General features: G+C 48.2%; 1 protein-coding gene across 2 annotated transcripts; it reads right to left on the bottom strand.

Annotated features, from left to right (window-relative positions):
* Positions 1-2,789: 2,789 nt before the first annotated feature.
* GNPDA1 (glucosamine-6-phosphate deaminase 1) lies at positions 2,790-13,886 on the bottom strand. Of its 2 annotated transcripts, none has more exons than XM_087816297.1 (7): positions 13,879-13,886; positions 12,860-12,989; positions 9,542-9,643; positions 7,971-8,153; positions 6,790-6,974; positions 4,832-5,006; positions 2,790-4,196 (listed from the first exon to the last, which is right to left on the bottom strand). In XM_087816297.1, exons 2-7 carry the CDS (start codon positions 12,981-12,983, stop codon positions 4,096-4,098), a joined length of 870 nt encoding a protein of 289 aa, XP_087672423.1. In that variant the 5' UTR covers positions 12,984-12,989; positions 13,879-13,886; the 3' UTR covers positions 2,790-4,095. The 2 variants fall into 2 exon arrangements, with proteins under 2 accessions (XP_087672423.1, XP_016061044.2); XM_016205558.2 differs by lacking the exon at positions 13,879-13,886 and adding an exon at positions 13,311-13,421.
* Between the last annotated feature and the right edge of the window lie 372 nt (positions 13,887-14,258).

The following is a 14,258-nucleotide window of genomic DNA, read 5'->3' as shown; positions in this document are numbered from 1 at the left end:
AAGATGGAAACTATAAGAATCATAAAGAAATGCTAAAAAAAACCCCGCAACCCACTGTAATAGAATGAATGCCTTTGATGGACTCATCAGTAGACTGAACACAACTAAGAATCAGTGAGCCTGAAGAAATGTCCATAAAATATCCCAAACTGAAATTTTAAAAGGAATGGGTGGGGGTGGAGCGGGGGTTGTTACAGAATATTCAAGAACTGTGAGACAATTACAAAACGTGTAGCATATGCATATTGGGAATACCAGGTAGACGGAACAAGAGGGAAAAGATTAGAGCCAGCCCTGGTCAACCGGCTCAGTTGGTTAGAGCATCCTGATATGCCAAGGTTTCAGATTTGATCCCAGGTCAGGACACAAGAAGCAGCCAGTGAATGCATAAGTAAGTGGGCCAACAAATCAATGTTTCTCAAATTTTTTTAAAAGCTGAGAGCCAGAATATTGGTAACTCTAGAAATTTTGCAATAAAAGGGATCAGAGAATGAGGCTGTTACAGGAAGGGGCAAACAGGATAGTTTTGTTTTTAAAGTTTATTTTGTATGCTCATAGGAGTGATCCAGGAAAGAACGATTTAATGCTGCGGGAGGGAGGAGAGTCTTGCTGGAGCAGAGCCTTCAAGGAGGCAAGAGAAGATGGGATCTAGTGTGTCAGTGGAGGGACTGGCCAAGAAGCAAGTAACAGGAAGAAGGCAGAGTATGAGGGCAGGGCTGGCAGGTATGGTGGGAGCTTGTTCTTTCCTGATTACTTCTACTTTCAAGGTCATCAGCTGCGAAAAAAGCTGGGGGAAGAGAGATTGGATGCTGGAGACCATATGAATTAGTATTCAAGAAGACTGAATGGACTATGGTGTGATTGGTGTTAAGTGCACCCTTGAGGTCCAAATTACTGCGTTCTGTTTTACCCGTTAGTATATAACTCAGCATTCTTTCACAATATCTCATTGGAAACGTATGCATCTCATCACAGTAAGGGTTACGGTTTCCAGGAAAGGCATCAAATTTGCAAAGTTAGATCTCAGTAGGCCAATTGGCTAATCTATTATCATATAATATGCTATTGTTTCTCCTGGTTATTGTATATGATCACTACTCATGGGGGTAACTGTCAGGCTTACAGCAAATAATGTGTGCCTTCTAGAAATTAAAGCACTGATAGGGACAGGATAGAGCAGTATTTAGAGTCTGCTTTCATGAAGTTTACATTTAGTGGGAAACAAAATCACTACAAGTGGTAAAGATTTGAGAAAACAGAGCAGGGGGGAGAGGGAATCAGGATTGCTACTTTTTGTTGGACAGGGAAGCTCTCTCTGATAAATAACATTTGAACAGAGATCTGAGGAAGTTAGGGAGTAAGCCATAGATATATCTGGGGGGAAGTGTGGGCCAGGCTCCTGTGTCCATCTCTAGAAGAGGTGACACATTTATGTCAACATGCTGCCACTTAGAACTTTACATATATTCTATCCCCTCTTCCTGAAATACAACTCTGCATGTATACTTCATATTTTTCCGTTTTGAGGATCAGACTTGGGGTTTCAGACTCAACTTTTTCTTAACTATATTTAATATTTCTTCATTGATCAAATCGTCACAACCTGGCCATTGGGAGCCCCGTTTAACAGGCTGCTTTGTCCTCTTAATACTGCCTCGTTTTTAGAAGCACCTTTGCTTTCTGGCAACAAGATATTCCAGGCCCACTGTGATCCCTGCTCAAACCCATGAAATTAGCTTCTGTCCAAGAAGCCCTGCATAGTGTCAGAGGCCCAGCCTGGCCCAGGATCCACGCAAGAACTGGTTGAAGCAGATGACACTGCTGTTGAGCCACCAGGGAAACACAGGCCTGGGAAATACAGCTCTTTGTAAGGTCCTGAGTTCATACAGATGTCTTAAGTTTGGCAGTCATCACAGTCCTTTTTCCTTTCATTCTAATATAATTTTTTCTGTAACATACCTACTTAAAAATTAACCCCTTTTTACTGGATAAACAAGAGGACATACTCATATAATGGAGTACTCTTCAGCAATAAAAAGGAATGGATTACTGCTGCATGTTACAGGAACCTCAAAAACATGTTCAGTGAAAGCCAGACCCAAAAGATGTCATGCTGTATGATTCCATTTATGTGAAACATCCAGAAAAGGTAAACCTGTAGACAAAGCCCACTAGTGGTCACCTGGCATGGGACAGGAGTAGGGAGCTTTTGGGGATGACAGAAATTGATTGTGGTGAGAACCTGCACAACTCCATGCAGAAACTTAATAAAAATCATTGCATTTATATTTAAAATAGGTGAATTTATGGGCACATAAATTATATGTCAATATAACTGGTAAAAAATTAAACCCTTCTTCCAACTTCTACTTGTACTTCAGTTGGTTATACTGACCCAATATGTTCCATTATTATTGATTTTTAACTTTAAAAAACAAAACTAAACCTATTTTCCATACCATGCAGTTTTTGTATCCCTCCTGTTCACAGATCTGCCTTGTTCTTTTTAACAGCTATATCCTTGTTTGGATCCCAAATACAGTTAGAACATGACAATTTATTATTCTACTATTCATTCCTGCCATTTTCCACACAGGTGCTTCAGTTTTATGAAATATTTTCTTTTTCCCCGAGTAAATGCAAAAGATCCAGTTGCTATGATTGTGACTTCCTGCAGAGCTGTATGAGGAGTGTAAAGCTTTGTTCACCAGCCATTCCCAAAATATGTATGAACCCAGACCATCTTCTGACCTTTTAGGGGATTGGGGGTGAAGTCCACAAATGACAAATTTGAAAATATTGGATTTAATAGAAAACATCACATTGTAAGCCAGCCCACTGACCTATAACAGCACAACCATGTATAAAAGTTGGACAAAATGCTGGTACCCAGCACAGCACAGAAAGATCTTCATCAGAAATAGAGGTGGCAGCAGCTTGAAGCAGGCACAAAGAGGGAGCAGGAGGCTTAAGAGAGTAAAAGGCAGGCAGAGCAATAGACTCGTCTTGTGAACAGGGTGAAGGGTACAGGGACAGAAGGGTTCTATTTCCCGATGTTCTGGAAACATCAGAGCTCACCACATGAACCCAAGAGGGTGAGAAGGCCAGGGTATTTTAGGTGGGGAAAGGCGGCTTTAGAAGCATTTGTATGTAGTCTTGGCACTCAGCTCCTAAGGGAAGCAGGAGAACATGTCACTGGTGTTGTGACTAAACTCATAATTGAGCTGCTTACCCCAGCCCCCGTCACCTTGGCTGAACACATTGAAATTTTGCCAGTGTTGGTTGCCCCAGTGGACCTTCTGCGTATTAATAAGTATGTAAAGGGGGAGCCAGTGAGACCTTGGAACAAAACGCAGGGCACTGGTGGGAAAAGGGCTTCTGCCTTCCTGCCGGTACTGGAAGGTCCCTGAGGGAGAGGAGTTTGACGTTGCTGGGCCCTTTGAGGTTCTGAGCTTATCAGCAAAGCCTTCTCTTCAGCCTCCCCTCCCAAATCCTCCCCAAGGAGTCCTCAGAGTTCATGGAGAGGACAACTGAGAGAGAGAAAAAAAGAGAGAGGGAAAGGAGGAAAGAAAGTAAGGAGCACTTTCCATGGCACTTGTTACTGACCAGAGGGACTGCCTCCTAATGCTGATTTTATATATTGAGAGTTTGTCCCTTAATCTGGAACAGTGATTCTCAAATAAGGGGCAGGCCTGCTCAAGAGGGGCTCTCAAGCCTCTCCAAAGAGGCTCTGTCCAGTACAACAGCCCCTCTTTCCCCCACTGAGAATCTGCACATAATGATAGAAATCCTGACTGGAGTGTGCTGTACATGTGAACAGTGTCAGAGGCAGAACAAAGCGCCAAAACCCCTCATCTGTGGAGCAGACATCAAAATTACGGAGTGTTTTTTTTCCTGATTAAGTTACAAACAAGTCATTTCTCCTATAGCTAAACTCCACCACTAGGCTCCATGCTGCAGAGCCAGGAACAGTAAGTTCACCTGTTCATCTGGAGTAATCATACTGGATTAAAAAAATACAATTCTGTTCTCCAGACAATTTCCAGAAAGATTGGCCTGTCCCAATGAGGTACTTGACACTAGGGTCAGCACAGGTTAATCACTGTACGGCTTCTTAGAAGACTGGCTTCTCTCTGTTTCTTTCTCTTTCATACTGTACAAGGGGTCCACCAACTTGTTATGAACAAGCATTAAACCTACAAAAAATAAAAATAAAAACAAAAGGTACTTAATGCAGGTAGAGGCAGAGTTCCACAACTGTCCACAGTAATGTCCAAGAGCCCTCAAGGTTTGTCCTAGAACTGATATTCATGTGTCTCTGTGGCTCCAACTGATAAAACACCCCAAGAATAGGAAAACAATTTGTTATTCCCGAAGAACGCAGGAATCCACAGGACTTTTGTAAATGCAATCTCTAGGAGAGTTGGCCATTAAAGAGTTAATCTTTTCAGCAAAGAACAAATTCCCAATTTGCTCAGTAAATGAGGATTTTTCACACAAATTTGCTTAAAGCAGTGTGTCCTTTTCAGGTAGATTTAATAACAAAAGAGCCTCAGGACCGTTTGCTCAACAGTCCTGCCAACATCACCACATAGCCCTTGGACTACAATTTTTCATTTTCTTCCCTCCGCCTCAGAGCAAACAGGTCTCCAGAAATGGACCCTCACAGGTGTGGATGGAAGAGAAATGACTGTATTCTGAGACAGGGTTTGATTTTTATTAAAAGCAGAGTTGATGATTAAAATGTCCAGAGCATGAAAGCCGGACCCACTCCCCACTCCTGGCATATCCTGAACTCGGCCACCGGCTCCCAGACCCACGCCTCCCTCACCTTTGAAATACTTCACGGTCTTCACTTTCAGCTCCAGGGTGGCGTCCTCATCGCACACAAACACGGTGCGGGGGTGCTGCTGGAAGGCAGACACGGTCCACATGTGGTTCACTCCCTCCTCGATGGCTTTGTACAGAGCAAACGCCTTGTGAGCACCTGTGATGAGGATCATCACCTGGGGACCAGAGAACAAGCCCATGACGGGGAGGCACAGCGAAACCGCAAGCCCAGGCCGCCCCAAACAGCCTAAGGACTGCTGTTCCATATCCCACCACAAGTTCTCAGCGTGCAACACACTGCTCCGCGCCCCTTGCGCTGTCCCACGTTCCCTGAGCAGGGAGCATCACTACCCCCATGTTCTATGACGAAATGGGCTGGGGTTGGGGGCCAGGGTTAAGTAACCCGCCCCAGGGCGTTTCTGACCCTAAGTGCATGTTCTAGACCACCCATCACTCCATAGTGCCTCCTGGCACCTTTGATGGGGACTGTGCAAGCGCCCTGTGCACAGATAGGCCATACAAAGGCCCGCCTCTTAGCCCAACAGTTCTCATACTGGGTTCTAGAAGGTCCTAGGCTGGGTGGGTTTTCACAATCATGAGCAAAAAGATGGGTCCCAATCTGCCAGGAGACCTTGGAAGCAACGCTGAGTCATCTGCATGGTAAAGCTGAATCCCAACAAGGCTGCCCCTTAATCCGCTCATTTTCATTTCCGAGTATTAGACCTACTAATGTGACTTGGGGTAATGATTTGTGTTTAAATAAAGCCAAGGCACAGACTTCCTTCAACAGTTAAAATACCAAGTGCTGGACAGTGATCGTAAGGAACACTTCTCTATGGATTTCCTTTCACTGTAATTCAATTGCACCACGGAGTTGTGAACAGGGTTTACTGTTCCTTTCTTTTTTTTTTTTTTTTAATATATCTTTATTGATTTCAGAGAAAGGAGAGGGAGAGAGAGATAGAAACATCAATGATGAGAGAGTCATTGATCAAGCCCACAACCCGGGCATGTGCCCTGACCGGGAATCGAACCCCGATCGCCTGGATCCCAGGTTGACGCTCAACCGCCGAGCCACGCCAGGCCGGGCACTGTTCCTTTCTTAAAAGGTGAGAAAACAGAGGCATAGAGAGAAGATGACTCTTTGTTTAGGACCCCAGATCTATAGAAGAGAATTTCCTGGCATCCAGCCCAGGCTCTTTCTCAGATTAGGGCTGAGAACAGTGGAGTGGCTGCTCTAGGCACTGATTTCAGGCTGCCCAACAGAAATCTGGCGCCATTGCGCATTGCACAAAAGTCACTTTAGACTCAGATGTTTGTTTACAGACTCCGGCAAAGAAGCTGAAAGCTAAAATGTCTGTAGCTGTTTCCCACTAAATATACCCCAGGAAGAAAAAATGTTTCTAAAATTCTAGTGAAAGGCAGTAGGAAACTGGAACCACAAAAAATTCAAATGTTACCCAACTTTCTAGGGAAAAACTAAATTCCGTTTAGGACATGTATTTTCAATCACACTTTTCCACATTTAGGAATCCCTGAACACAGGCTATGACCATGAACATCTTGGAGTTACAGAAGCTCCCTTCAAACAGTGGCCCCCCTCAACTGCAGGAACCAGAGGGTTCCTCTTAGTACCTGGGCAGGTGCAAGTTCACATTCAGACATTAGTGGTGCTGGGCTCCTCTGCCTGTGAGGAGCTCGAAAGAGGTACACATGCAGAGGCCTGGGTCCTGGGGTCTCCTGGGCAGTCGGTGCTCAAAGGAGTCACCTCACACTTGGAACAAGGGTTCCCTCCGAAGAGGGGGAGGAAGTCATAGGGTCAGTGGGATTTTACCCTCACTTATAATGTCTTCATTTTTAATACAAATGTATTCAGGCGGTACCTGTGACAATTAAAATTTTTTAACAAAAAGACTAGTCCAACCCCCCCATTGAAGGCCTGTGCCCTTGCACCCTTACCTCTCTAGCATCCATGACAGTGCCCACACCCACTGTCAGGGCCATGGTGGGCACCTTGGTCAGATCTCCATCGAAGAACCTAGCATTGGCCAGGATGGTGTCCATGGCCAGCGTCTTCACACGGGTCCTGGACACCAGACTTGAGCCCGGCTCATTGAAGGCAATGTGTCCATCGGGGCCGATGCCTGCCCAGGGGAGACAGCGAGGGCAGCCCCATCAGTGCCAGGGACCCAAGGCTGCAAGGGCGGGTACTCTCTCCTTCCCCACCTGGGGTCTGCAAAACTCCTTGAAAACCATGTCTCTTCTCATTCACCCCTGGGCAGGTACGCTAAGTATATGATATTCCCCTCTCCCCCCTCCTGCCCATTTCTTTCTGGAGCACACACAGTCATTGTTAACTTATTACCATCCTCAAAAAACTAAGTAAGGGGTATTCCAAATAGCTTCTGCCTCCCCAGTTCATCGAAGTGTAACCCCTATCCCTCCCCTGCCAATAGTCAGGGGTTCTGCTACCAGGATAGAGTGGCAGTGAATAAAACACGGGGCCTGGACAGGGGCTGCCAAGTTTATGCAGTCTCAGATCACAAGCACTCCTGGCTTCTTCCTCCCCATCTTGGTAAAGTTAAATCTAGAACAGTAAAAGGCAGTCCAACTTCACACCCCTGTGGCTGACTCCAGAGCTGGCAACACGTGGGAATGTAAGAGGGCAGCCCAGGGTAGGAACGAGGGCACAAATCCAAGAGGAGCCCCTAGGCTCCTGCCTTGTCTCCACTACTCTGGCCAGTTAATCTTGGGAAAATCACAAAACTTTCCTGGAGTTTACTTGGCTATCTATAGCGTGCAGGGGCTGAGTGTGGAATCTTCTGGAACTCCATGAGCCTATGATTTTACTTGACTGAGCTACAAAACTTTAAGATTGGGAAATAGAGTCTCAGAGCCCAAATTCAAACCTCTCAATTTTCGTACAAGGCATTGAAGTGCAGGAAGGGGAGATATCCAACGTCACACAGCTACTGAGCTGCACAACCAAGGCAGGGGGGAGGGGCCCCACTCTGCCTTCCCTGCCTCCTCAGAGCAACAGTGGCTCCCACCATCACTAGCACAGAGAAGAAGCTGTTTGAGACAGGCATGTGTTCTAACCATGCTGGGTCTGGCCTAGACTCCTGCAGTGTCACGCTCACCTCCGACAAACAGCTCAATCCCGTCCGCAGCCTTGATCTTCTCTTCAAAGGCGTCACACTCAGCCTGCAGGTCAGCTGCGTTCCCGTCCAGAATGTGGGTGTTTTCCGGGTGGATGTCGGTGTGCTTGAAGAAGTTGTTCCACATGAAGGAGTGGTAGCTCTCTGGGTGGTCCCGAGGAAGACCTGAGAGGCCACGGCCACACTCAGTCATGCCCAGGCTGAGCCAGACTCTTCCGAGGAGGATGCCAGGGTACCCCCAGGCCCTAAGAGATGCTCTCAGAGGAATGCCAATCAGGGAACCTTGGGCACCAGCCCTCTGACCCTCACCCCCTCGGGACAGGCTGAGCTGATGTCCCAGAGTAGCTACACACCAGAGGCCTGAGGAATCTCATGTTGACCTTTCATAAGGGAATGAACATAGGCTGGAGGCCAGGGTTCCTCTGGGCTTCTGCAGGTGGCCTAGGCACCTGGGGGTGAGGCTAGGCCCACCTGGGAAAGGAAGCAAGCACACCCCTCCCCCCGTGCCTCCAAACCCCACCATTCACCTCATTATACCTGCTCAGCCTGAACCTCAACCTGAACACCAGGTGGTTAGAGAGAATTATCTCAGGGCTTCCCAAAAGAGATGTTTTTCAGCCAAGAAGAAAAAGAATGTTTAAAGTGAATATCTAAGTGAGCCTTAAAAAGGAAGGAAATTCTGACACATGCTACAGCATGGATGAACCTCAAGGACATTATGTTCAATGAAGTAAGCCAGTCACAAAAAGACAAAATACTGTATGATTCAGTTATATCAGGTACCTGGAGTAGTCAAATTCAGAGAAAGTAAAATGGTGATAGCCAGGGGTCGGGGGAGTGGGAAGTGAGGAGCTGGTGTTTGATGGGTATAGAGTTTCAGTTTCGCAAAATGAAGAGTTGTGGAGATTGGTCTCACAACAACGTGACTATGCTTAACGCTACTGAATGCATATAAAAATGGTCAGCGCGGTACATTTTATGTATGTGTATTTTGCTACAATTTTTTTTTAAATGTTTAAAGTGAAGCCTTTAAAAATTACGGGGTGGGGCATGGAAGGAGGTGACAAGACCAAGGTGTAGCTTTTCAGCAGTGGAAAGGACACCAGTCTCAGCTCCCCTCCCAATGTACTGGCAGAAAGGGAGGCTAGGGGATGAACACTGCAGAGAATGTCCAGACACAGACACAGGGACACACCCCAGCCACCATCCCATTTCCAAATATTTGTTTTAAAAAGATAGGAAATCGAGTTGGGGAGGAGGCAAAGGAGAAATGACTCGAATACTAAGTGCTTGTTCTAAACAAGAGGCTTCCACATCTGTTATATTATTTAATGCTTACAACCTATGAGGTGAGTTTTATTAGCCCCATGTTATAGCTGAGTGAACCAAGGCCTGGAAGACAGGTATCAGTAACTGAGCCTATCACCAGATGTCACTAGTTTCCAGACACATCCGAATTCCTCTCCAGGGCGGAGCCTGTGTGTGTGGGGGGGGGGGGGGGGGGAGTACAGACTCTCCTGGAATCAGATAAAGATTGAAAGGAAAAGACTCACCCACATACTCATCCATGTTGAAGGTCTTCACGTATTTGAAGGACAGGTCTCCATTCTTATAGTACTCAATTAGCTTCTTGTAGCAGCAAAGTGGGGTGCTCCCTACAAGAGAGGCCAGAACACCCTTCGATCGTATCCCCTCCCCGGCCCTGCTCCTGGAAGCCCAGAGGGCGCCCGGGAGTGAGTCAGGGTCATGGCTGTTCAAACGAGTCAGATCTGAAGTCCTACCCAAATGCTGCCATCCTGTCATGCTTGCTGACTGCCTATTTCCCCACTGGACTGTAAGCTCCAGAGGGTCGCAGCTGTGTCTATTTTGTCCATTGCTAAATCCCCATTGCGCAGCATTCTGATGATTGAAATGACTGTGATTATTACTTGAGGGAACATCAGACTTAATCACTAACATGACACGCCCTGAGCAACTACTATGTGCCGAGGCAGAAGGGCTGGTGATGGGGACACAGGGGAACGAGAGACATTGCAGCCACCCTGGAACAGCTCACTGTCTCGGAGTGGGGGCAAGAAGCAGTGATGTCAGCTGTGACGGGTAAGCACAGGCCAGCCTGCGGGTTCACGGAAGACTTCTCTGAGGAGCACAAACTCTCAGGTTGAGTCTTTAATTAAAGAACCAGCCAGCCCGGCTGGCGAGGCTCAGTGGTTGAGCATCAACCTATGATCCAGGAGATCGCAGTTCCATTCCCGATAGGGGAATCCCCAGTAGGGGGCGTGCAGGAGGCAGCTGATCAATGACCCTCTCATCATTGATTTTTCTACCTCTCTTTCTCCCTTCCTCTCTCTGAAATCAATAAAACATTAAAATAAAAAGTCAGTCACAAAACACATAAAAAAGGCAGGAGGACCGCTACAGACTAAAAGACTAAAGATCAACATGAAGCCTGATTAGACACTGGGTTAATTTTTTTAAGTTATGAAAGGTAAATGTGGGAATTAGGGAAAAAAAATATTTTTAAATGTATTTTTGTTGATTTCAGAGAGAGAAAGGTAGGAGAGAGGGAAACATCAATGATGAGAGTAGTTGATCAGCTGCCTCCTGCAAGCCTTGACTGGGGATCGGTCCAGGCATGTGCCCTGACTGGGAATCAAACTACGATCTCCTGGATCCTAGGTCGATGCTCAGCTGCTGAGCCATGCTGGCTGGGTAGGGAAAATATTTTTAATATAGTCTGTTTATTAGACGATATTGTGGAATGATTTTTCATTTTCTTAGATATAATGGTATTGTGGTTATATAAGTTAAGGTTATATAATGCCCTTAACTGAGGAGATAGGTGGTAAAAGACTTAAGCGGTAAAGTGTCAGGACGTCTAAAACTTACTTTCAAGTAATACAGAAAAAAAAACTGTGTGTGTGTGTAGAGACAGAACATGAGCCAGAGGAGATGAAGGCAAATATGACAAAATGTTAATAACTGGTGATTCGAGGTAAATAGTATAGTACTATTCTTTCAGCTTTTCTGAATATTTGAAATGTTTTAAGATAAAAAGATTAAGAGCCCCACCCAAATCAGATCACTCTACAACCCACCAATGACTTCTCATTTCACTATGAATAATAACCAGTCCAATAAAGGCTCTACAGAACCTGGCCCCTGGCTCTCTCTCTCTTCGTTACTTACCCGGCTCGAAGCAATTCTACCTCAGGGCCTTGGCACATTCCCTTTGCCAGCAGTGCTCTTGCTTCAGGCATCTGCATGGCTACCTCTCACCTCTTTAGGCCTTTACTCAAATTTTTCTCAGACCTTCCCTGCCACCATATCCAACACTGCAACTCCCACCCCCGTCTAGACACTCCCTGTCCCCCTTCCTTGTTTAAGCTTCAGGAAGGAAGAAATTTGTTCACTGCTGTATCCCTGGCACTTACAACAGCCTGAGCCAACAGCTTCCCTATCCTTCCCCTGGGCTAGTTTATTTACCACCCCGTCCCTTTTCCAAACCTCTAGCCTTCCCATCAATTTTGTAAGCTCCCCAATCTCTAGCCAACAAATTCCTTTTCTGTTTAAGTTAGCCAGAGTTGGTTTCTGTGGTTTCCACCCAGAACCCTGCCTGGTGCTTCATCTAACAGAAGGAATGTCCCAAGGAACCTATATGGAAATGCTGTGCTGGTTCAAGTGTGACAGTCAGAAAGGGGCCAGGTTGTGGAAGGCCCTAAATGCCACTCTGAGGAGCTTGGATCTGAGTCTGCGGCTCATGGGGAACCAGGGAGGGTTTCAGCAGAAGCCCAGACTCTGACCCAGTTAGACAACAGGATGTTAGTGCAGCTCCCACATGGCCTGAGGTATTGGTTTCACAAGTACTAGCAGACACTGCTCCCAGACCTCCAGCACTGAGGTCTGCAAACTTCGGCCTACGGGCCAAATCGAGCCTGCTGCTGTTTTTGTCCAGTTCACGAGCTAAGAATGGTTTTTACATTTTTTAGGTTTTTAAAAATCAAGAGTATTATTTTGTCACATGAAAATTATACAAACTCTAACTTCAATATCCATAAGTAGAGTTTTATTGATGTTCATTCATTTATGTATTGTCTATGGCTGCTTACAAGCTACAAGGGCACAGTTAAGTAGCTGCAACAGAGGCTGTATGGCCAGTGAAGCGTAAATATTTACTATTTGACAACTTAAAGAAAAAAATGGAAGACCCTTGCTCTAGTGGATGGGCCTCTGGGACAAATCCCCCCCACTTCTCTGAAAGAAATAACCAGGACATTTGTTTTGAGGAGCTGGGGTCAAAATTTCTTCCTATAAAGGCAACATTCTGATTTTTCCCAAAGAAACTGGGACTGTTCCGCTTTGAGTGACTATCTTCTCAATTCTCCCAAGGATGGTGGGACTAGCTAAGGATGGTGGGACTAGGTAAGGATGGTGGGACTAGCTAAGGATGGTGGGACTAGGTAAGGATGGTGGGACTAGGTAAGGATGGTGGGACTAGCTAGTCGCACTCCAGATGCACAGAAAAGAAATTTATTCATTACATAAAATGCATGCCTTAAGGCACTGGGACTTAATCCTGCTAAGGGACCCTGGCTGACAGGGCTGACTTAAGATGTAGCCCCAAAATCAATTTCCTCCTGCTCCAGGCCTCAAGAGCAGGCAACTCAACCAACCCATAAGGACGCGGGGTCCTCTGTTTTGCCTGAAGGGGAGGCAAGGGAGTTGTTCACTCATAGCACCAGTACCTCTGAGCCCTCCTTAAAGTCCCTTGGCTGAGTGAGCCACCCACCTGGCCCCCTAAAATCCCCTAATGCCTATTCTTAGGCCACCCCACTCCCAACCCATGGCACCCTCTCCATCCCACAACGCACCAGTGGGGAGCCCCAGGGTGAAGTACTTGTCTGGTCCTGGGTTAAACTGGATGATGCGGTTCCTGATGTACTTAGCGGCCCACTCGCTGGCCTGAGAATAGTCGTCCAGGATGATGAGCTTCATCTTGTCCTGCAGGGGGCAGGTGACAAAAGGGCTTAAGGGTAAGGGGCGGGGAGAACGGGATGCAGGTGGCTGGGGTAGGGGAGAAGCCCCCCCTCACCCAGTAACCCCCCCCAGGTGGTCTGAGCCGGGAAGAGGAAGGCGCTAACTTTCAGTTCAGAGGATTGACAGGTGGGCCCGGCGCCTCCACCCCCCACCAGGGGGCGCCGCTGCGGCACAGGCCTGGGCTCTAATCTCCTTCCTTCCTTTACCTACTGCAGGACCTGGGTCTAAGGACCCAAGTCCTCTGAGCCCGTTTTCTTATGTGAAAATGGAGACAAAAGTACCTACCTGGCAGATTTCACAATGGGGAATATTAAATGAGAGGATGCGTGCAACCACGCTCTTCAATATGTTGGCTATGATCTTGTAGCTCGAGCCAGCCCCCCAACCCTTCCCGTCCGCCCCACCCGCTGGGCATTCTCTACCCACGGGCTCTTCAATAACTAGAGGGGCCTGGGTTCATCCTGGGCCACCAGGGCGGGTGGGGCCGCGGGCTGTGCTGAGATGTGTCCCCCCCCCCCCCCCCCCCCCCCCCGCCTTGCTTGTGGATCTGGGTTTTCCCGACAGCTCGCGGGGAAAGGTAATCGCTCCAGGAGGGCGTTGGCTCCCCGGCCCCGCGCTCAGAGTGGGGAGGCCCGCGGCGGAAGTGACGGAGGCGGCCGTCGGTGGGGCGCCGGGGTGTCTCCCCCACCCCACGGCCGTCCCGTCGCCCCTCCGGCCCCGCCTGGGGAGGGAGTCCGAGCCCATCGCTGGGGTCGCGGCCGGGGTTTTGGGGGACAGCGCAGCGCCCGGAGCTCCGCCCGCTCGCCCGCCCCGCCCGACGGGAGGGTCCCGGGCAGCCCCGCTCCCCACTTACGCAGACACCTCCCGCCGCCGCTGGGCCCCGCGCTGGCGGCCCAGCCCCCGCCGACCACGTGGCCGCGAGTCACGGGGTGCGGGGCGCAGCCCAGCCCCCGACTCCGCGGGGCGGGCGCCGTGGGGCGCACGGCGCGGCCGGGCTCTGGGCCCCTCAGGGGCACCCACCTTCTTTTCTCTGCAGGCCTGGGGCGCGGGAGGCGTGTTTTGAGCGGGAGAGGGGCGACCTGGAGGCGCTGGTGGCTGGTTTCCTGGAAGGCGGTCCCAGAGCCCTGGGGCTAGGGCTGGGTTTTATTGCTGGCACAATCCCTTCCTGAGTCCCCGGGGGTTGGGCCTGGGTTTGCCTTCAGTTTCTTTGGGGCTTTGTTTGTTGGTTTTTTA

This window comes from Miniopterus natalensis, chromosome 4 (assembly GCF_054644295.1).
Source record: "Miniopterus natalensis isolate mMinNat1 chromosome 4, mMinNat1.hap1, whole genome shotgun sequence".
Taxonomy (NCBI): domain Eukaryota; kingdom Metazoa; phylum Chordata; class Mammalia; order Chiroptera; family Miniopteridae; genus Miniopterus; species Miniopterus natalensis.
Note: the sequence above shows the minus strand (reverse complement) of the source record. Positions and strands in the feature narration are given on the sequence as shown.

Coding starts and splice junctions, on each gene's coding strand:
- GNPDA1 (XM_087816297.1), bottom strand. CDS start 12,983: ATGAAGCTCATCATCCTGGACGACTATTCTCAGGCCAGCGAGTGGGCC. Junction 8,154..9,541: donor CAACATGGATGAGTATGTGG/GTGAGTCTTTTC, acceptor GTGGCCTCTCAG/GTCTTCCTCGGGACCACCCA. Junction 4,197..4,831: donor GACCGTGAAGTATTTCAAAG/GTGAGGGAGGCG, acceptor TATTTTTTGTAG/GTTTAATGCTTGTTCATAAC.